This window comes from Akebia trifoliata, chromosome 5 (assembly GCF_017979445.1).
Source record: "Akebia trifoliata isolate Shusen 1 chromosome 5, ASM1797944v1, whole genome shotgun sequence".
Taxonomy (NCBI): domain Eukaryota; kingdom Viridiplantae; phylum Streptophyta; class Magnoliopsida; order Ranunculales; family Lardizabalaceae; genus Akebia; species Akebia trifoliata.
Window position 1 is genome coordinate 35,554,241 of NC_141379.1, and position 24,058 is coordinate 35,578,298.

Below are 24,058 nucleotides of genomic sequence, written 5' to 3' on the forward strand. Positions count from 1 at the left end.
AAGACTCTTGGGCAAATAAAAAGGCCAAAGAGAAGACCAGCCGTTTTTCACGCGCGGAAAAATGATGTCACGCTTATGTAAGTGACACGTGGTGATGTTTAGAGAGAGAAACGTGGCACAGTGCGAAACTGGAGGAAAGAAAAGATGTATGTCCGTTCCCATTCGTCCATTTGGCGTTAATGAGCGGTGGATTGGCCGTTAGAGATAACGGTGCTTGTTGTAGAAGAGATCCGGTACTTGCTCAACACGTGCAAGTTATTTTTTCTAGTCAACGCAGTTGACGGCACGGCTCTCTGACGGTGGTTAGTGTACGTGGGATCCACTGGTTCAATACCTAATCCGTATGACATTTGATCTGTCCACGTCAAAGAAGATAGAAGATAGAAGATAAAAGAGAGAAGAAGAAGAATACCATTGAAATAAAAGTTGGGTAGGGCCTATGGGGGAGGGGGAGCGTAGAAGATTTTTATTGAAAATTTTTTCCACAATAAAGTGAATTTTTTTATATTCAACTGTTGGTAGGTCCATTGCAGAAGTTTCATTTAAGTGAAATATTCTGCAAGTAAATTTTTCTAAACTATCTTACTCTGAGCTTGCTTTGAAAATAGAACATACGGTCTTACCTAATTAGCTTCCCAAATAATGGGATTAACCTAGCACCATAGTCTATATAACACCAATGGTGGAAATTTGAATCGTCCAGTTAGTGAATCCCATGTTAAAAAGACATCTTGGACATAAATCAGCTTCATTGTATAATTTTATTAGTTGGGTTGTTTGGTTTGAAATCTAAAATTTGGTTCTTGTTCATAATTCAAGTCTACAATATGATGCTATACTTAGTTCAAATTGTAAGATATATATATTGTTTTTGTTGAAATTACAATGTTCAAATGGGTTTGTTGGGATCCACATTTGATTCTGTCAATCTTCATGTCATCATTTCAAATCTCGGTTTGACTTCTCATCTTGTTCATGTACAAGTGGTTTGGATGAATCGTCCCTTCTTCAATGAAATAAATTATTCACTTCGGTTTTATAAATAATTTTTTTTTATTTTTTTTTTGAAAAAGTATAATATATTGAGGGAACAGTTTTATAAATATTTATGTATATGTAAATAAGTATAATTTTGTATAAAATGAGGTAGACCAAAATAGGATTGTCAATGGGTCGGTTCGAAGGAGTGAATACTTGGAGATCACACACAACAGGTAGCAGCACTCCATTGTAAAAAAAAAAAATTATCAATTATTTTTTTTAACTTTTCTAATTCCCATAATACCCTTATATTTTGCACATCAAATGGAAAACTGGTTCACTCTGCTAAATCATTCAAGTTGAGATAATCGAAATATAAAATCATGACTGGATTGGTGATAAATTTGAAACCATGGTTGAATTTGTGGGAAGTTGCCCGGTTGTTATCAAGTTGACTGGACTGAATCATTCAAGTGAGATTTAAAACCACGACTAAATTGGTGATATTTGAAATAATGACTGAATTGGTGAGAAATTTGACATCAAGACTGAGTTGGCGGGACCCACTAAATTATGTATGCCTCACTATTGCATATGAAGGGTTTTTGATTGAAATGCTAAAAATAGATGTGTAAGTAAGAGTGCAATATTTACATTTTTTGTGCAACTAAACATAAGGGGTATAATGTGTATTTTTCACATGATGGAATGCTATTTGTTGTATTTGATTAATAATTATTCTTTCTAAAAAATATATATAAATTTCAACAATTAATTTCATTTTAAATTTGATCTAAGATTTTGAAAATGAAAGACTATTGAACGTTCACATAATGCTCAAACTTAAATGTAAAATTCAACAGTAATATATATATTTAACATTTTATATGTGACAGGGTGAGCCCAAGGACTCAAGCTCAAACCCACTTGAATGTCAGCTCTGGTATCGCTGAACATTAACATTTCTTTATGATAACTTTTTACTATTGCAGCTAAGAGATACGTCATCTGTACTGATTGGACTTTTGGCTTTGTTTTGTACAACAATCAGTGGTTTTGGACTTTGGGTCCCTTGCCTTTTCATACAGATAGGTTCTATGTCTAGCTATAATTTTCTCATTTGACCTAAATTTCCCTATTAAGACACGTGCAGATAATTAATCAGACAAGTACCCAAATTTCCACAAGTGCATACGTATATCTCCCTTGTTTTACTTGATCCACAGTTCTTCAGAAAAATATGTACTGTATATTTTATTCAACTAGTTAAGAGAAAAGTTCTTTACATTTATTAAAAGAAAAATTGTCAGACTTTTTTAAAATCTATACGTTGACATACATACATATATAGATGCCACCAAGCACCAACTATTCTGATCTCAGTCTTTTTCTCTGCTTAGAATTTTTTATGAATATGGTACCTATCAAAAATATATTACACTTAAAACTTCTTAATAATTTAGTAATTTATCAAGTAAAACAAAATTAGATGGATCTTTTTTTTTTTTTTTTTTTTTTTTTTTGTCATTTTCCTCTTATTTATAGCCTTTTCCATCTTTTATCTTTTATTAAGTCTTCTTAATTTGTTAATTGTAATAAATTATGTATTTAACAAATATTTTTCTTGATTTTTTTCTAAGCAAATAAAGTGATTTGCTATGAAAGTGAAACTGGGTTCAATGGGATTTGAACCTTAGTTGTGGGATCAACACTCTAAACGTTTAAGTTGACATTTTCTCGTAATCGATTTATTACTAACATTATGTTTGGATTGAGAGAAAAGAAATTCATTAACGTTGTAGTTGGATTGAGAGAAATGGAGAGAAGAGAAGAGAAAATAATTAAGTTTTTCTCCATTTCTCTTGTTTGAACTATCAAGTGAGGAGAGAAGAGAAGAGGAAAGAAAAAAAATGTGAGTTTAGGAGAGAAATGGAGAGAAACTCATTTAAAATATTTTAGAAGTTCAATTCTGCCACTAGATCTCTTTTAAGATATTTTAAAATTTCAAAATTGTCTCAAATTATCTTCTGTCAATCCAAACATGGTAGAAAAAATTTGAGTTTCTCTTCCTTTTATGAGTTTTTCTTCTCTCCACTTCTCTCAATCTAAGCATAACCTAAGAAAAGATAAGAGAAAGTCAGTTTCTCTCCATCATGATTAGATTGATAGGAGAGAAAATTGAGATAGCTTTGGAGTTTAAAAAATGTCTTAAAAGAGATCTATATGACAGGATATAAAATCATTTTTTTTCTCTTAATTAGAATTATCATGTTTTATACATTTTGGTGCGACTATTGACTAATTGAGCACAAAATAATTGAAAATAAATTACTTCTAGTCAAGGAAAAGAAACAAACTTTGAATAAAGCAACTGAGAGGTTATGATAGTCTAAAATTTCATAAAAGGTTAGTGGGGAAAAAACGCCTTATTAAGGTTCATCCATCGTCAAAACGAAACCTTGAGATTTATAACAAATCTCGAGTTTTTTATTTTATTTTAACTATGGATGAGTTTTAGTTAGGCCTTTTTCTTTCCTTATTAAGTTAGTAAGAAAAGTGTTAGATGTTGTTTGTTAAACTGAAAAAAATAAGTGCTGAATAACATTAAGCACTGAAACTTATAAGTGCTGAATTTAAGTACTGAAAAAGTTGTTTGTTTAGATGTTGAATCATGTTTGTTACACATTGCTGAAATTGGTAAATTGTCTTTGTTACCCTTACAATCATATTATACATTGTTTGCATATTTCAAATGCTTCTTTATTATCAAACACAATAAAATACATTATTTCTTATAAAATTAAAATACAATTTATTTTTAAATAATAAATAATACTCAAATCTTCAATTTATAAATAATAATTTCTATTTATAAAAGCCCACAAATTTCAAATTAAAAATAATAATGTCATACAAGTCACCAAAATTTGAAATCAACTTTAAAAGAACTTAATTTTGGATGAACAATTTTCGATGGAGATGAAGGATGTGTAATTATAAAAGCACCCTATGAATTAATAATGGCAACCCACACTATAGCTATTTTTTGTTTTATTTTATATGGGTTAAAGTTTTTGGAATGAGCAAAATTTTAGTGAGAATGGTCTATATGGTCTAGAGATCATCCTCACCAAAAATCAGTCTATTTTGAAACTTCTAACTCGTCAAAAATAGTTTTCAACAAAAAAAAAAAGGACAATTTACGGTTCTTGAACTTGTTTTGATAGGGTTAGAAGTTTCAAGATGTGCTTATTTTTTGTGAGGATGATCTCTTCATTGTAGAGATCATCCTCACCAAAAATCAACTCATTCCAAAACTTTTAACCCATATAAGACAAAATAATTTAGTTATGGTGTGGGTTTATTAATTTGTGGGGTGTTTATATACTTATTCATGGGATATAAGAGGTAATATCCTTTTAAGAATAAGGGCATACTTGTCCATACTCAAAAAAACAAAGGGCATACTTGTCCATGTTGAAAAAAGCGAAGTACTTACCGCTTCAGTACTTTTTTTCAGCATCAAAATAATGCTGAATTTTTTTCACCTATTTTCAGCAATAAGCGTTGAAAATATAGAGTAAACAAACGTGTTATTTTGACAAAAGTGCTGAATTTAATTTTTTTTGACAATAAACACTAAAAAATAACGTAAACAAACACCGCCTTAGTCTATTGGATTTACTCATTTTCTAGAAGATTCCTCATATACATTTATGAGTCTACCAAGATCTAAACGATTGCAATGAAAATAATAATAAATATTTAAATTTAAAATAATAATGATAGGGTAAAAAGAACTAGAATTTTCAAAGTTAGAACATATGAATCTCGATCTTCAAAAGAAAGCGGTTTTGACGTGTGGGATATATTTTAATTGTGTAATTATTTTAATGTATATAAGATTACCTAGATCTTTTGGTATTAATGTCAAGATTATATTTCCAAAGAAATGGTCATAAATATTATAGTATTTTAAGCTAAATAAGCCAGACCTCACGATTGCTTCTTAATAATTTATTTGAAATGATAAGAGTTAATAATTGTTTAAACAAATAGTCATCACTATGGACATTATTATATACAGATAAATCTCAGTTTTTGATTGGAGAAGATGTCAGAAAGTTTAGGTCTTAGGTATAAGAAGATGAAGACGATGCCCTGCCCCGTGGGATGTGGACAGTGGAACCCACAAAGAAAGTCTCGTCTCTTCTCTTCTTCATTTATTATTTATTAAATTAATATAATATGATCGATGCATTGAAGATGATTGGGCTGTCGCTAGCTCATACTAAAAACAAAGACTTGGTCCTACTTTCCATGTGAAGGGATATCCACTTGTCAATGACACATCTCCTTGATTCTTCTTCCCCCTTTATCTAATTTGACCATGAGTCCTTAAAAAAGAAAATAATTAATTTTGAGACACACCTCCTAGTTTTGTTGAAAATTAGAGGTGTCCCCTATATTTTCAAATTAATGACATACCCTTAACGTTTGTCTTCCTAGATAAAGTAACAAAACTTGACTTGAATGCCCTCATCTTCGAACTCTTGTTTAAAACCCTTGACTTTTCCTACAAAGAAAATTTTCAACCTCTTTAATATCTTCAAACCTCTAGGATGAGAAGCTCATCTTAAACCCCCAAGATTTTTCTCCTTTGAAGTTTAAACTTCATGGACAAGATAAGATTTTTGAAAAGAAAAATAAAAAAATTTTGACAAGAAAATTGAAGGTGAGATCGAAAATATTTTTTAGAGAAAGAAAATATTGAATGTGTTTTTATTTTTATTTTTTGTAAGAAATTGAAGACAAAAGCATTTTGATCATTTTGTGTTGAGTTCTCATGGAAGATTGAAATCAAGGGGTATGTCATCAATTTGTGAAACCTGAGTATCTCTTATTTTCAAACGAAAAAAAAACCGAAAGGTTGTACCATCCAATCCATGTTCTCTGGTCTCATTTTATTAAAAAAAGAACAACAAAATCAAACTTTAAGTAGGCGTTTGGATAGGACTCCTTAGCTACTTCTGACTCTTGCGGGGAGTTAGAAGTCGTTTGGATGCGTTTGTATGAACTACTCCCTCGAAGAGTTACTCCACGCAAGAGCAAGAAATTACTCTTTATGAAGAAGTCAAGAAAACCTATTTCTCAAAACTCTTCTTGCGGGGAGTCAAAATCTAACGGTTCGTTTTACCAAAATACCCCTAACTTTATTAATTTTCTATGAAAATATTTCTAATTCATTTGCCCTTAAATCAAACAAAAGAAACATTTATTAATATTAAATTATTTTTTTTTTAATTTTAAGTATAATGGATTTAAACACATTATATTAATATTTAATATTTAAAATATTATATTATATTATATTAATATTTATTATATTATATTATATTAATATTTAATATTTAAAATATTATATTATATTATATTAATATTTATTATATTATATTATATTAATATTTATAGTTAAAATGTCAAAAATAATATAGTTTGAAGGCATATTATGACACTAAAAGACAGTCTGTCAATTTTTTTTTTAAATTTTGAGTATAATGGATTTAAACACATTATATTAATATTTATATTTAAAATATTATATTATATTATAATAATATTTATTATATTATATTATATTAATATTCATAGTTAAAATGTAAAAAACAATATAGTTTGAAGGCATATTATCACACTAAAAGACAGTCTGTCAATTTTTTTTTTAAAATATTATGTCATATTATGTCAAAAACAGTCAGTCAAATTTTTTTAAAAATTTTAAGTATAATGGATTTAAACATATTATATTAATATTTATATTTAAAATATTATATTATATTATATTAATATTTATTATATTATATTATATTATATTAATATTTATTATATTATATTATATTAATATTTATAGTTAAAATGTCAAAAACAGTATAGTTTGAAGGCATATTATGACATTAAAAGATAAAAAACAGTAACTGGTATAATATAAGGGTATTCTGGTCATTTTTCTAGAAGTCATGAGAAGTCAGTATGGTTCCCAAACAGACTTCCAGCACAAAAGTACTTCTGCCAGTACTTCATAGAGTTGATTGCCAAACGCCATTTCTGCACAGAATTACTTTTCCAGCTCCTCCATGGAGTACTTCAGCTTCTGTTCTTTGGAAGAGTAGTTCTACTCCTGGTATCCAAACAGGCCCTAAGTGTTCTAAGTTTACTCTTTCAAATGCTAACTTATGCAACGCCTTTCTTTCACGGGAGTTGAATGGAAAGAAAGCTCATTCAGCCCCCCACTTGGCTTCTAGGACAAAAACTAAAGAAAATTAATCTTATATTTACCAAGCAATTACTCATGAATCATGTTATTGCAACTACTTGCGAGTTGGGAATTAATCCTTCTCCCTTATTACTTTTACTTTTGTTGACTTCTCTTTCTATTCCTATCGAATTGTCGTACTATAATATTGATCAAATCTTACCTAATAGATAGAACCTGTATTATCAGATTCGTTCCCATTGGATCAAATAAGGATTTGGTACAAAGCGAAGCAGCTCATGGTATAGTTCGTGTTGGTTTAATCTAATACAACAAATCCATTCTAACCAATTCATGGACCTAATCACTCTGATTCGCTGAATTTTTTCATTGGGATCGATTAACCCAACCACAATTTTTGGATTCAGAAAATGGTCTTCATTGGTATTAACTATTTTTTTAGTGCAAAAAGATAATGATATTTTGATATTTGTTTAATACCATTCCTACAAATATCCTTTAGTATTTTTTTTTATAAAAGTACTTATTGTACTTATTATACAAGCATTTATTCTAATAATTTTTTTTGTAAAGTAATTATATAAATTCAAAAACACATTTACTTTTTCAGTATGTATCCAAAACGGTGTCCCATTCCTATAGCATAGAAAAGGTGTTTTGGTAGGAGTTTAAGAAACATTAGCCTCCTAACCAAACAATTTTTATTTGACAAGTAGTCGAATGTATTTGTTCTCCAATCCTAACCATATTTTCCTATAGGAACAGGACACCATTCTAGGTCGTGACTCTAATATAAATAATCAAAATACTTTTCAAGGGCTTTTTTGGCATTTGATGGTTGTGGGAAATGCTAACGTCCCAATGAAGTGTTGGACATATATATACATGCACAATCGTACAAAACAAGTCCAACTAGTGAACCTAACCAAACCAAGAAATGAATCGTTTTTACTTACCTCCAACAAATCGGGTTTGTTCTAGAGCGCTGAACCATGACAACAATAATGGGTTAATCAAGAAATCAAAAAATAACAATAGATATGCATAGAAGGAAAAAACTACAATAAGGAGAATTGTTCCTTATTCAATTTTGGAGAAGTAGTTCCAATGAACGATCTAACTTAAGATAGTGATACTTGACGCAAATATTATTTATAATTTATAATTAAAATAAAAGTTCTAGACATTTGGTTATTTGGTTGTATTTAAAAGATGGGGAAAAAACCTTTTGATTTGAATGCCAAATAACAAGTTAAATCAAATTTCATTGAGGTGATTGCGTGTGTTTACGAAGGTGGTGCTGTGGTGTGTTTGGTCGTTACCATCCCAAAAGTCAAGCAATTTATAACCGAAATTGACAATATAATTTGATGTTTAAGTACTCTCTCATCCATCACATATACTATGGACCACATGTTAATTAAATTGGCCAGCGATTTCATATTTAACATTGAGAATTCTCATTATTGGGTAAGATAAGATTGGAAGCATGAACCTAATCTTGCAACATGTGTCATTGCTATTAGAACGCAAAGTTTGCATTTAACAATCCTAATGTGGTATTGGATTGTCACTTATTCATAAAAAAATACTAAATTTGTGCATTGAATTTTAATTTTCTTTCTAAAGGGGATGGATAGTGTGTAGAGATGAATAAAAAAAGTTCATTTTATTTATTCCAAACTTAAATTCATAAAATCAAATTAATAGATCTAAGTATATTGATTAAGGTTCATGACATTTATATTAGTTCACAGATCAAAATTCATTAATTAATTTTAGATAAATGAATTTAGAGATAAACCTAAGGTTGAAAGATATTATGGGACATATATTTAATAAATACATGTACAATGCACTTTAATTAGAAGGTTTTGTGAGATATGTATCAATTTATTTTGATACATTTCTCAAGTTCATCTCCACCACTATATAAACTCCTAATCCCATTGATTTTTTACAACTCACTCAATTTTTTCACATATCTCAATTTTCACTCTACTATTTATGAGAAATTTTTTTTTATTTTTCTTTTGGACATCTGATCGGTTGTAAAGCTTGCAATAGAGATGCAGAGATTAAGATTAAGAAATGGACTTTGGGTAAGTCGAATTCGTTCCACAGGGACAATGAGGATTCAAGGATTCATTCGGATAAAAATGCCAAAACAGAATTTAGAAACAAAAACAGATTAGTTTTAAAAACAACACAAAGTTGTAGTAGAAACTAAATTGAAATCTAAACAGAAAATAAATATTGAAATTCTAAGAGAGAGGGATTAGAGAGGTCAAGTAAACCTTTGCAAGTAATCCATAGTGTAGATAAATTCTGAAATTAACTCAATCCATGGAGTAAGTCATTGCTCATTGATCGGAAGATGGATCAATTAAATTTTTGAAAGAAATTAGAAGCTATTCATGAAAATCCTAATATGATGGAGATTGCCCAATTTATATTCTGATTATTCACATAGCATAGCCATTCTTGAACTTATCTAAGTAATGGCTATCTAAGTTGGATCAGAATTATAAGTTGGATTACCTTAATCAGAATAGAATTTTCAGAATTAAAACATGTAAGCAAGCAAGAATTTAAATCTACACTAGAGGGATTAATTTGCTATGGCTTCCTTCACTTCTCTAATGAGAATTTAGCCAATCATTGCAAGCATTGTAATTGCAGAAAAATAATAAAAGAGAAAAGAGAGAATAGGTGAAGAAGATGAAGATGATGATCGATCCGAATTCTTCTTTTATAGCTCTCCCAACAATTTACAAAGAAAAAGAATTGAGCACTCTTGATGTTCTCACTACACTCAAGAGATCTCTCAATAGAAAATTACAGAAAATTAAAGAGAGGAACAATAAAAAATTGGAGAAGAAGAGAGCAAGGAGAGGGCCCTTCTCTAAAATCAACCCTCAAATTTATAATGTTCGTATTCGGGCAATCGGGTTAACTTTTTGGATGATTCGCTTCAAACTACCCATTCAGTTACAACCACCGAAGCAATAGGAAGCTTCTGTGAAAATCTCGAAGACAAATTCCTCGAGATGACCGCGGCGCGGTCATGCCTAGCCGCGGCGCGGTGACGTGGCGCCCAAATCCTTCGAGGTTTTTCTGGATGCTTCCTTTCGGCTCGTGTATTGTAACCGTAATTGTTTCGCGATTTGATAACTTCCACGTGCGCTACAATTAACACTAATATATCATTAGCTCTATTAATTTGGATAAATGAAATAATTTTGCAATTATTTAAAGGAACTAACATTTATGCAATAGTAATTTTAGTGCAATTACGGTCCCAAAATCGAATAATTGGGACCTTATCAACATCCTAAAAAGGTAAAATACAAGTTCATACTGAGTAGTGCAAACTTGTAGAGGAAAACAATTGAGTCCAGACAAGATTGAATCCCGGAGATAGTGTTGTCGTGTTCCCTTATACAAACGAGAGGCTTCGACTATCTTCAAGAAGCGTTTACTCGCCACTTAACCAAGTTGATTTGATCCAGAATTATAATTCTTTATTTGTTTTTTTCAAAAAAATCAAATTTTATGCTCGATTTCCAACATATACGATTAATTTCACCATGTCATACAGTCTAATTTACTCATTTCACATAATGATGCATCCATATCCATTATATATAAAGATTGAGAAATTGAGGAAGATATTACACACAATATTAGAGTTGGATAGTTTATGTAGATGTGCACTTTTACGGAATTATGACTTATGAGACAGAAAAATGTCAATCAAGCTAAATGTAGAATTTTATAAGAAAGTGGTAAAACCAATTATATTTTATAAAGCTGAAGGTTGTGCAGTTAAAAATATCATATTTATAAATTTAGTAGAGATGAGGATGTTGTAATGAATGAGTGAAAATATAATGAAAGATAAAATTATAAATAGACACAAATGAAAAATAAAATGTAAGACTAGCTAAAGCATTAAACAAGAGAAAGTCAATTGAGTGATTTGGGCATGTTTAATAAAGCTTAATTATAATTTTAATTAGAAGAAATATTCAAATTGAAGATTTTAAAAAAATATTGATAAAGACAGCAATAAAAAATATGAACTCATTCTCAATAACAAAAACTAAGCTTTTGACCAGCCAGGTGAAATGATTAAGTTTTTAATTGTTCTCTTTGCATGACCACTTGGTCTAGACGAAGAGATGTATGGATGAAAATTTTAACATGACTTACATCCATAGTTAAAGAATGACCACTTAGCTAAGTCATAAGACCTTGTGGAGGTTGTTCCCAAGGTCTTAGGTTCAAACCCCTTGAGCACCTTCTTATACTAATGTTAGTTGTTAATAACTAACCCCACCAGAAAAAAATAAATACATAGTTAATCCTGGTGATGGGGAAGCGAATGAAATTATTTGATACTTGAATAATAGCCTTATTACGGACTACTAATAAATTGGCTGAATTTATTTCTATGAGAAGGGGTTGAAACTCATTTGGGATGGTTGCGCTGATATTCGTATTGAGTTGCATTCGATAACTCTCCTTTGTGATTACTCAGAAATACCACAGGTGTTAGAAGACCATCTTCTGTTTTTAAGTGAGATGGACTTCATTTAAATTTCTTTGTTTTCATGGTATAGAAAAATTAATTATAATTTAGCTTTTTAGTTAATACTACTAGTGCTACACCACCCTTCCCTCACCAAAAAGGAAAAACAATGAAAAAGATCGATTGGAAAGAGGAGACCTAGAAGACTTCATGGGTAGTGGTGGGTACTCACATGCAACGTGATTTTGAATGTATTAGGGAAAAATTCTAATCTCTAATGGATAGATGCATTTTTTCTGAGATACAAGTAAAATGCATCAATGGACATGTGCACGTCACTACGACACCACATCAAGGTGTCCCCCAGGTGTCCCCCACTGAGGTCACGACTCTAAGAATTAATATGTTTCTAGGGATTCAGGAAAAAAAACTAAAGCAAATACTGGAACCATAAACATTTGACCACCCCACTTGGTGGACCTATTGCCTGCTCACCAAAATCAGCATGATGTATGTCGTATTAATTTGTGTTTTCTTTAGGTCTCATTGATATGAATTTCCAGTGACCAGAGCACGCTAGGTCCATAATATTAATTGAGCCATGGATGTGAAATTTGGGCGACTGCATCCTTTTCTTCGTTTCACTGTCTCCCTCCATGCCTAGGTCCCATGAAGTATACAATCTTCTACCGTTCACACCTACACCTAGGGTCAAGGAGTTCAAAAGCTTTTCCGATTTTATTATTATTATTATTATTATTATTTTATTTTTGCGATTATATGAGGCGGCACTAACGCCTTATTTATCCGACCATTATTTTTTCAACAAATTTGGGTATTTATAATTGATCATCATCATCAACGTACTTTCATGTATTATGTTGAACAAATTAATCATGCTTTTTTCATGTGGTATTCTATACAAAATCTTGACTTAGGGGGATGTTAATTCATTTGTATTAAACCACTTGATTATTGTATTATTGAAGGATTGTGGACATTGAGGAGACCTAAGTTCAAATCCTTTGAACCCACCATCACCTCCAGTAAATACTAACCCTCTGTTTCCCTTCCCTAATAAGATTTTTTTTTACAAAATTTGAGGATATCTTAAAAAGAGATCGAGGACACTTGTAGATGTATTTTGGTAGCTCATGTTGGCGTAATCACTAGTATATGTGGCCCGGGCATTTTATCTGATATATTAAAAAAAAAAAAAAAAAAAGGATTTCTAGAGAATCACTTACCCCTTTTGCTTTCGGATTCCGTGTCAAAGATAAGCCCTCTCCTACTTGCCATGGAAAATGACAAATACATACTTTTCTTTCACCCCTTTTGGACTGCATGTTATGTCATCAAAGCTTTGAATTTGCTATTTCTTTCTGTAAATACTTTGATGTGCCCCTCTCAAAATATCTTGTGACAATTTCAATTGGAACCACTAACTTAGTAAGGATTTTGTTGAATGGATGTACATACATTCAATTTTTATTGATAACTCATAATTATTATACTTAAATAATTTTTTATAATTGATTTAAATATATATATTTTTATTTATAATGGTTATATTTACCATCAATCAAATCCTTATTTATTTGGGTAACCAACGATTCCAAAACTCTTAGAGCTACCGACAAATTCTTGGGCACGTGCAATACCCTTCCCCACCAAGACCGGGTTATTTTGGAGATAAATCCTTGAGGGTGACTTCTAAGGGAGGATTCCAAACATGGATGAAAAATTTTTAGAGGAATGTATAAAATTTCTTATGTTAATTGTTAAGAAAGCAACAATTTACCTTCTACGATAATTTTTTTTTTTTTTTGTCTGATTATGATTATGTTGACGTGTACGTCTGTTGGAGCTTCCCATCAAACTTGTTCTCATTCCTTTGGATACACCTCTTTATCTAAGGAGTAAAGAGGCATTAGATTTCCACAAAAGTCAAGTTTTGGTAGGCCCACAGTGACATTCGAAGTTAGAAAAAGGAGCGACCTTTAAGACAGACGTTGCCATGGGATGCAATCTCATTTTCAAGCTTATTGACTTTAAAGGCTCTTGGGGATATAATTAGGGTCTTCACTACTTTTTCAACTTGGTTTAGAGTTTTGGATGACTCCACCTACCCCACCATCGTAGTATTAGTCCATTTGCTTGGCTTTTGCTTCATCTTTCAAATTATGATGTTACTAACACACGTTACTCGTGTAAATCATCTAAAGTAGTAGACTATCTCTATATCGTTTGTGTGTTATATATATGATTGAGAATTGAGATTATCACTAATTTTTAATATAGGAGCATTAGTGACCCATTGCATATGTGCTATTGTCCAGATTTTGTGTTTTTTCAACCATTTATGGTTGTTGATCGTTTATAAGATAAAGAATAATACTGAAGTGACTTCAAGATTGTATCTCATATTGTACATCTTGACATGAAAATGTGTAGGAATCATAGATGCTTTAACCGAGATATGAATCAAAGGCATCTATGTTTCTTATACACTTTCACATCAAGATGTACAATATAAGATACAATCTTGAGGTCACTCCAGCACGACTCTAAGATAAATTATATAAAAAAGATTTAGAATTTTTTAATAATTTATTGTAGAATGCAATTGTAAAGTGCCAAAATTGCGAGAGATCCTCAAAACCCCCACCTCCATTCATACTGAGTCAACATTTGTAGTTGTAGAGAGTCAAATATATTGAGGGAGTTTGGACTTTGAAGACGTGGCCTTACTTATTCAATTTTATTTTCAGGTCTGCATTCAATGCATCTAGTGGCCAATTTCGGGGTTGGTGGAGAAAATTAAGGTATTTGATTAAAAACAAGCACAAATTAAAAGATGGGTGGGTGGGTGTTGTGTTGCTGAGGGAGAGAGAGAGAGAGAGAGAGTATGTGAAGTTGAAATTGAAATTGAAGTTGAAGAGCGGAACGGTGTGCTTTTTAACTCCTACGCTACTCCATTCATTTAAATTAAGTGGGGATGGGCCCATGGGCCTCCATCATTTTTCCAAAAACACAGCTCCTTAGTTGATCTTTAACCGATTTTAGGGATTTTTCCTTCACCCCTTTGGTTACATTTTGCAGAATTGGCAACTGCCCAGAATTTTCATTTTATTGTTGACTATTAACTAGGGTCAATGTCGTTGATTGGATAAACTATAGGTGTTGTAACTGCCACTGACCACCCCTTCCCAGCTTCCCCAAAGAAATGTGGGCTAAGATTTTTGCACCCTAGGCTTAACCTTTTTTTTTTTTTTGGTATATTGGTTGGGTTCACCTCATTTGGTACCAGAACCAGCACCATGTCTCCAGTTCAAATCTAACCACAAAGTGAGAATCAAGGGCATTTATAGAAGGGTCAATCTGGGAAAAATGGCTATTTGGGTTCTAATGTGAAAGCAGCCACAAAGTGGGCTTCTACAGACATTGGCAAAGGAGTAATGTGGTACTGTGTTACAACCCAAAAGAAATATGAAATTAACTTTCTGTACCACCGTGGTTTTAAAACTCGTTTTGATGTCTCGTCTCATACACATGGAGACTTGATTGTCCGCCTCATTTTGAAATCATGTGCACCACTAACATCTAGGCTATTTTGTTGTATCATAAATCACAAAATTTTGCATAAAATACTAAAGTTTAAATAAAGATGAATTTGGAGGTGGATTTTTCTAACATGTTAGATACTGTTATTTCAGACCCAAGTTTTCTTTTGGAGGATCTATGTTTTGATTTTGCGAACAAATTTGTCTTACATGGGATGAAGTGATGGATTTATCTTTTATTTTTATCACTCTTAAGGCGGCATAGAGGCGATTCTGGCCCAAATGAAACAGGAATATATATCAAAATGATGGCATTTTACTAATTCAGTAGCGGGTGAAGTAAAATGAATCCCATTATCTTATTACCTCTCAACACACTGGACCACTTCCACTGGCCTCCCTCTGTCCATAAAATTCTCCATCAGGTTTTCGATATGGTTGACTTAACATCATAGCGAAAGTGATTGATTTTACAACTGAGAACAAGAAGGACGGGAGTCACTCAATTTGTTGAGTTCCTTTATTGGGGCCAAGAATTATCTACGAGGGGACACCACACTAGGTTGACTTGGTTTAAACGAGGTGCAGAGAATTTTGATGCTCTTTCCGACAAAAAATTGCAATATGAATGTTTTAATGACACTGCCTCTTTGGGTTCATATTCTTCAAAAACCCAAATCTCTACTATTTCCTTGTCTTCCACTTTGACCAATCAGAATCCTCGGTCACCATAATTTTGTCCAAACTATTTATATGTATACCATTCCATCGTTCCAATCTATCCAGGGCAATATTCTCTCAGTTACTTCATTGATCCACTACTATTTCATTATACCAAGCACCATAATCCTCTGCAAACAATGGTCTTAAAATGATAATATATAGACACCCAAGGTTCATTTGGCTTTTGCTTGGATGGCAATCAGGATCTTGTCTTCTAAACAAATGCATCATCAAATTATCTATTCTGAAAAGATATATATAGTTCAATTTCAAGTACCAGAAATAAATTTGGGGTCCATGGAAGGAGGCAATCTTGGTCGGGCCATTGGAAAAATTAATACATTTGGAACCTGGCTTTTGTCTTCTCAAAGACCTGTTCTGCGATCATGGCCTCCTTACCATCTGCCCTCTTGATCTCCAAGTGGGCCTTTTGGTAAACCCCAGTGCCTCTCAGTGCATCTGCAATAAAATCATCAAATCCAATAGCTATAGCTGCCTCTGCCTTGGCTCCATACACCAATCTCTGCACCACAAGGGGAAATCATGCGACAACCAGATGAGAAAATGACCCAAAAAGAGTTATCAACTTATAGGGATGACTAAAGTAAGGAAGAGAGGCAGATTAGAGTAGGACCTTGATTCGAGAAAGGTGGATTGCACCAAAGCACATTGGACAAGGCTCGCAAGAAGTGTATATTTCACAATCGGACAACTCAATTTGGTTGAGCTTTTTACAGGCCTGAACAAACATGAATCATGTTGCACATGAGAGACAAATATATCGATGCCAAGGATTAACCATTCACTTCATGAAACTTCTACAAGACCTAAAAGAAAAGAAAGGCAATTTACATACACACATGCACAGTCAACTTCACACACAACATATGCATTATTTATGTGGAGCAGGTCCAATCTATGCATGTCTACATGACAAGTGTCATATCAAATAGAAGCATAGTTATGGGACCTATTTAACTCATCGGTGAATATTTTCCTTCACAAGGAGAGAAAAATTTAGTTGCATGCCACAATAGTACTCAAACTCTCTTCTAGAACAAACAATAGCTCAGATGGGGGCGCAGCACAGCTCCTGCTGCAATATACTTGTAAGCATTCATTGGAGCACAAAGGATATGCAGGAGTCCAAGGTTCAATTACCACAATGAAAATATTGAGAAAATAACCCAATTCGCATAAGAAATCCACATTAGAACTCCCCACAAGACCCATCCTTTTTAAAATCCCACAAGGACTTCTTTAAAAAATTCTTCATGAAACAATAAGAGCCCCATCCAAAGATGCAGGGGCGGCTTTAGAGTGGGAGCTGTGGGGGCACTTGCCCCCACAAGAGTTTTCAAATTCTATGGGTTTATGTGCTATTGCAACAGATTTTAGCGGCGGATAAAGAAATTTGTCACTGTTGCCCCCACAAAAAAAAATTTCCACTCTTAGTTGCCCCCCACAACTATTTTTTTCACTCTTAATTGTCCCCACAATTTTTTTTCTACGCTTGGTTGCCCCCACATGAGCAAAATCCTGGCTCCACCACTGCAGAGATGGGATGTTAGGGGCATTGGAGAGGGGCCCTCAGTGCCAAGCTTTTGACATGAAGAGGGGGATTCATTGGAGAGGGGCCACCCATGAGCAAATTACTATTTTATAATTTCTAAAAGTTTCCAGAGTAAATTACTATGTTATATTTATTACAAAGATATAACTAAATATTTTTTTTAGATAATCTTGCACAATACTAAATACTACAAAAAATTATTTATGAATCAAATTAATTCATCTTTTACTTCATATATTATTACTTTATATTCAAATGAATAACGTTGAAAGTGACCTCAAGATTGTACCTCATATCACACTTCCACGTCAAGAAAGTGAGATATGAGGTACAATCTTGAGGTCACTCCAACACGACTCTATTCAAATACATTTCTAAATGTCTAAGAATGTTGCAACCTAGCAGAGACAAAGAAACAGAAGAAAAGAAGAAAGAACAAGAAAAAGAAGAAGAAGATGAAAATAGAAAATGCGTCAATATGTAGCGTGGATGCAGATTTGGGCTTATCTCGATCTACTTTACTGCTCCAAAGACATTCCTCAATCCTGTTAGCACTGGTGTGATACCTACCAATAATTCTCCGACGATCAAGTTAGAATTCTTGAAAAGATGTTGTCCTTCTTCCTTCTAATCTCAAGAGATCCGAAAAAAGGAATCCCCTCTCCTTGGATCCTTCCTCTATTATATATCATCTCTCTCAAGATTAGCGTTTCCTCTTTATTTGGGATTTGATCTCGTAAGATTCCACGATTATGAGGATCTTACTCTGAAAATGGAACCTTTCCTATCATATTCTAAGAATCTTGGGATTTTTCCTAGAATTTTGGAGCTTGACAAGTGAGGCAAAGAATCATATGAATATTCTGATTTGGTCTGCCTTGTCAGTCAGGGTAGACTTCGATCCATGCCCTACCCTCCTATTGAGCAAAGCTGAATTATTGACTTATCCTGTGTACCACTTGCCTTTTGTAACCTTCTTTTTCTACTCTCCAATTCCTGTTCTCAACAGGACACGTGTAAGGTCTCAATGAGATATTGATTTCACCTTTTACATGTAACTTAAAAAAATGAAAAGAAAAATAATGTGAGGCGTACAACTTGGTTAAAAGTTGTATGCCTCAGTCAAACCTCACACTAAGGAGTACACCATTTAAGTGCCTCTTAGTATGAGGTGTACGCCTCAACTATTGTTCTTGCACAGTGAAGCGTGTTTTAATAAGCCTCACATTGAGGAGCGCCTCAATGCGCAAGCCTCATAGACCTTTGAAAACACATGATAGAAGCACGAACCAAAATCATTAAATGATAATCCCAATGAAATTAGAGACTCAAATTTGACTCCGTACTCAATGAGTATTGAGTCGAGAGTCAATTCTTGGTTGAATAGTTCGCAAAGTCCATAAGGCATACATGTTGAAATGGTTCTAAAAAAATAGGAAACCCAATAAAATGGAGAAATACAACTCAACGCCACATCGCGTCTTCTTGAAAATTTATCCTATTGATTTGAGTAACCATGAATCTAAACTCCTCGATTAACACTCAAAATAAACCACCACCTCAAAACTACTACTGGCCTACTTTTGTTCTATCCAAGTACCTCATTCTTACACCATACTTCTAATATTTCCTCTCTAGACTCAATCATTTCCTTTCTTGAATCCTTATAACATCTTTATAAAAAGAGCCAATTCATTATCCTAACCTTTCAAATCACAGGCCACCCCCACCCCCCCAATTCTTTGGGTGGCACCTTCCATTATCCTAATTGTACCTTTTTACATCTCTTCCATCCCATGGGTATTAGGGGGTCCAATGGGAAATTTTCACAGCCATTTTATTGGAAGAACGACCATCCCTACATTGTGAAGAGACCAAAATAGAAGGTCCTTTATCTCTAAACTCCTGAACTTAGAACAAGCTTAAAAATGAAAAGTGTAGAAGGTAATAATGGTACGTTATTTAAACCGTACACGTGTCCTGGACAGATAAGTGGTACTTAGAGCAAGCCAGTAAATTCAATCCTGCCCAGTAGCAAGGCAGATCAAGTTAGTAGCGTCTGGTCTAACTGCTAGGGCAGGACAGCTTAAGGAGAAACTAGGCCTGCTTAGCAAGGCAAGCCTAATCCGAATATCTGCATAATCTTAATCTACGCTTGTCAAGTCCAGAGAACTCTTTCTGATATCTCCGGAGAATTTTGGACTCAATCTCAGTGATTCAAATTCCATTTAGGATCCTTGCAATCAAGGGATTCACAATAATCGAATCCCGATTAAAGGGAAAACTCTAGTTTGAAGGAATAACCTATAAATAAAGGAATCAATGGAGGAAGAAGAGGATTTTTTTTGCCGAGAGAAAAAGAGGAATCCAAAACTCTTTTTCTTTAATATTGTTTTCTTTGCAACTCTAACTTGGGCGTCGGAGGATTATTGGTAGGTACCACACCGGTGCTTACAGGAGGAACTCAAGATCTACTTCGGTTCAATAGAGCATAGTTGATCAAGGTAAACTTGATTCCACCTCTACAAAAGGGTATACATTAATAACATCGGCAAATTATGTATTCCAAGACAATTGTATTATCCAACAAATGCATGAGAATTGAAAGACGTAAATTAGCAGAAGAAACAAGGCAAAGTACACTAATTAAGAATATTTTCAAAGATCTTTTCGTAAAATTAAAAAATTGACAATAGTTTCTAACATAGATACCAAATTGAGAAACATCACCATCATCTATGTCATATCCCAAATATTGGGGTTGGCAACATGAATCCTAATTTTCCATCGAAGTGTTTGGATCTATAGTGGTGTATGTGGAACAAAGTTATGGAGCGCAACCACCATACAACAGGTTCCATGTAGACAATCTCCAATGCCAAATTTTAACATAATGAAATGATCATAACCCTCCAATATATAACTTTCATTTAGAATTTTCCTTAACTTCCCGACTCTCACAATATGATAGATTGCATGGTTACAATTATTAATGATCTATAGCTTTGATATACGATCTCCTAGGCGATATCAATCAAGTTATATGTTCCCGCCCTGTTTCACTATAACCTTGGTAGATTGTCCTCATTATCTATCTAATGGCTAGTCAAGATTAACTCCAATGAGATACTTCAAAAACAGTTACATAACGAATGACTTTTCTCTTCTAACCTCTCTTATCGCAGTCACCTCAGCATGGGCAGTTGGGTCTGTGTTCTTCAGAACCATATTGTGACAGCTCCCTACTATTTCATCGTTACAAACAACAACAGCACCAAAAGGGCCTCCATCTCCACATTCTACTCCTTTATAAGCTTCTTCAACTGCTCTTGTTAAGAACTTGTGGTCTCTATCCTGTACAACTGGTTCAACCAAGACCAAAAGAAGAAAGTCTTGATAAACACCAATAACCAAATATTTAATTTCAGTATAGGAACAAAAGAGAAGTAATATAAGGTACCTATGGATTAAGCACAATCTATCAATGGATAAAAATGATTCATGTGTAAAGTGATGGGACTCATTTTATTTCAAGAAGATCTACACAAAAAATTGTCTCAATGGCATGACAATAATCATCCAATCTACCATGGTATTTAGAACGTGTTGAAGTTATGGTTCAAAACAATTAGGTCCGGTCCAAGTAGGTGTGTTTTTTGGATCGGTCCAAGGTAATTTGGGTTGGGCTTGTAACTTATGTACATAGCCCACTTATGTGGTGCTTTTAAAAGGAGTTTTGTTTTATTTTCTTGTAAGTCTAACTCTAAATCTAAATCTTTTCTAGAGAAGAGAGTAAAGAAAGAGAGAAAATCCAAGAGAGGAGAGGTTGAGAGGTTTGGAAAAATTGAGATCTAGAAGAAGGTAAAGCTACATAGAGGTGTTTCCTTGCATCGATCTACCCCGTTTTCTTCATATTGAAATCAAGCTTCACCGCTCATACCTCCGTGGACGTAGTCTTTGGGTGAATCACTTAAAATCTCTTGTTGTGGGTATTGTATTCTTACTCTTTTGTTGTGTGGTTGTTTATCTTCTTTGCATTTGCTACTATTAGCTGGATTTATCCTTCATTGTTATTATCAAACAAGGTCTTGGAAAGTGTGACATACAAGGTGTTTGGTGAAATACCCAATAGGTGTTTGATCAAATTATTAAGTGAACTTCACAAAGGTGCTCATATACACAAAAGAAAGTTCCGTAAAATATGGTCCACAGTATGCAAAGGACCTATAGAGTGGATGACTATGATCATTTCATTGTATCACATTATTGTGTGGTGACCTTAAGTAGAAACCACCAATGGGTCTCACTATTCTGCATATGTGATGAAACGAACTAAAATAAGACAAATGGACCATCCGATGCTTAGCAATCCATACATTAGGTTTCCACAACAATTAGAAAGCAAAGTACCCCCTGTAAGAACCCACGAAGAAAGAAATCATCCTGAAACACATAATTTGACTAGCCCAATACACTAGAGGAAACATTACTTTTCAATAGAAGATACAAAGTAGAACAAATACTAAAAAAATAAACTATTGATACCATCTTGATGACCAGCAAATGTAGAAGCAACAGAAATGGTTCCATCTTTTGCTTCCAACACTGAAAAAAGAAGAGGCAAATATGAAAGAGTTATATCAAATAAGCTAGATGTTTACTCTTTCAATAAAGTGAACATAAAATTTCCCAACATTATCCAATTCATATGAAACTACCATTAATATAAGACTATCCAATGTAATCTGAAACAACTAAGAGTCAACAAAGAAACAAATACATATGAATCACATAAATCAACATAATATCTGTTGGAATAATGAATGATAAATTAGAGTTTGGGTTTGTCTCAAATTATAGAATCTGGATTCATAGCAATAGTCACATTGGCAGTTACAAAACTTGTCCATAATAGTCATGTGGACAGAAAATTGTTAAAAATTGCAATACCTTTTCCAAGAATTATGTACCTCTTCAAAGAGGTGTATTAAATGTTAATAGGTGTAGTACCCTTTCCAAAAATCATGTCCCTCCATGAATAGGTGTTTAACTACCAAGTTTCTTTTATTTATCGTTCATCCTTCATTACATTTTTTATAGAATTTTTTAATCATTCTTCATACTAGTTTCATAGAGAGAGTGTGTGCAAGTTATAGTTGTTTCGTTATTCCTGTGGTTTGAAGCGCTATTATCACAAAAAGAAGATCCTTATATCCTGGGAGACAATCGCCAAAGACCGTAAGCACCAATGCTGGGCAAATATTGTCTTAAGGACATAGAGTCAAACTCTAGTCTCGGTCTCATTCAATTTTTATTTTATTTTTTCTGTTTTTTCATATATGTCACTGTTAAATGTTTTGAATTTTCTTCTAATTCAGTTTCCATTGGGTATTGTTTACTTGCTTCTTCAATAGAGAAAGTATATTGTTATATTAAATAAGAATAACAATATCAAGAGAGCACAACCCATTTGTGAATTCTAACTCCTAATTCTAGGGAGGAGGGGGGAATAGCAACGTGGATAAGAGGCAGAAAAAAATAAATCAAAAGTCGACAAAATATAACAATGAAGCCTATGACTGCAATCCAGTAGATACCCATACAACAAAAACAGAATCTAGAAGCTCTTTAAACAAAGCCAGTAAAGGCAATCCCCTGAAGACCCAAAAATCAACAAGGGAAAATATGCCAACATAGATTCTCCACCAAAAGTTCAACAAAATTAGTGAAGTATAAGCAAGACAGAGAACAATGATGCACATATATAGGAACCAGAAATAACCCAACTGAGAATTATAACCATGGAAGTAGAACGTATAGTTCCGATTGTACACATCCCCAGCACAGAACTTTATTAAAAACAGGTGGTGAGCCATCAGTGAATTCTTCCAAAACAAACAACGGCTCCTCATGAAATCCAACAAATGTCAGAAAACAGCATATCCAACATCATGCAATGCAAATATCAAACAGATACCCACAATAAACAGAGAGAGAGAGAAAGAGAGGGATGCACCATTAACCTCTTCCATGTCTGGTTCTGAGATGGACTGGATTAGATGAAATTTAATTTCCAACCAAAAAAATCAAACCCAAACCGATTTGGAGATATGGGTATTTCAGATTTGGTTAGAAAGAAAAGGGAAGAAGATAGAGTGCACTGGGCCACACAGAGTTACTGAGAGACAGGCAGAAACTAGAATCTTCTTGGAGAAAAATCGAGAAACAAAAAGGGCTGCTTTAATCAATCAAAAAAAAAAGGGAGCTGCTTTGTATCTTTTTCTCCAAAAAGATGGTGGAAAAAGAAAGATATTCTAATCGTACCGAATCCAACGAATCTTAAAGATAGACAGACGCGGATCATAATCCGTACGAAATTCAACAAAACCACGTAACTTTGTTTTTTTATT

At 33.2% G+C, this 24,058-nt stretch overlaps 1 protein-coding gene across 4 annotated transcripts; it reads right to left on the reverse strand.

The window, feature by feature from the left end:
- Positions 1–16,215: 16,215 nt before the first annotated feature.
- Positions 16,216–23,921, reverse strand: LOC147402624 (guanosine deaminase-like). 4 transcript variants are annotated; one of them, XM_086444347.1, is made up of 5 exons: positions 23,665–23,921; positions 22,194–22,253; positions 20,820–21,040; positions 16,710–16,814; positions 16,216–16,598 (listed from the first exon to the last, which is right to left on the reverse strand). In XM_086444347.1, exons 1-5 carry the CDS (start codon positions 23,678–23,680, stop codon positions 16,410–16,412), a joined length of 591 nt encoding a protein of 196 aa, XP_086300473.1. In that variant the 5' UTR covers positions 23,681–23,921; the 3' UTR covers positions 16,216–16,409. The 4 variants fall into 4 exon arrangements, with proteins under 4 accessions (XP_086300473.1, XP_086300474.1, XP_086300472.1 ...); XM_086444348.1 differs by having other exon boundaries at positions 20,820–21,010; positions 23,665–23,917; XM_086444346.1 differs by lacking the exon at positions 23,665–23,921 and adding an exon at positions 23,449–23,643 and having other exon boundaries at positions 20,820–21,010.
- Positions 23,922–24,058: the final 137 nt, after the last annotated feature.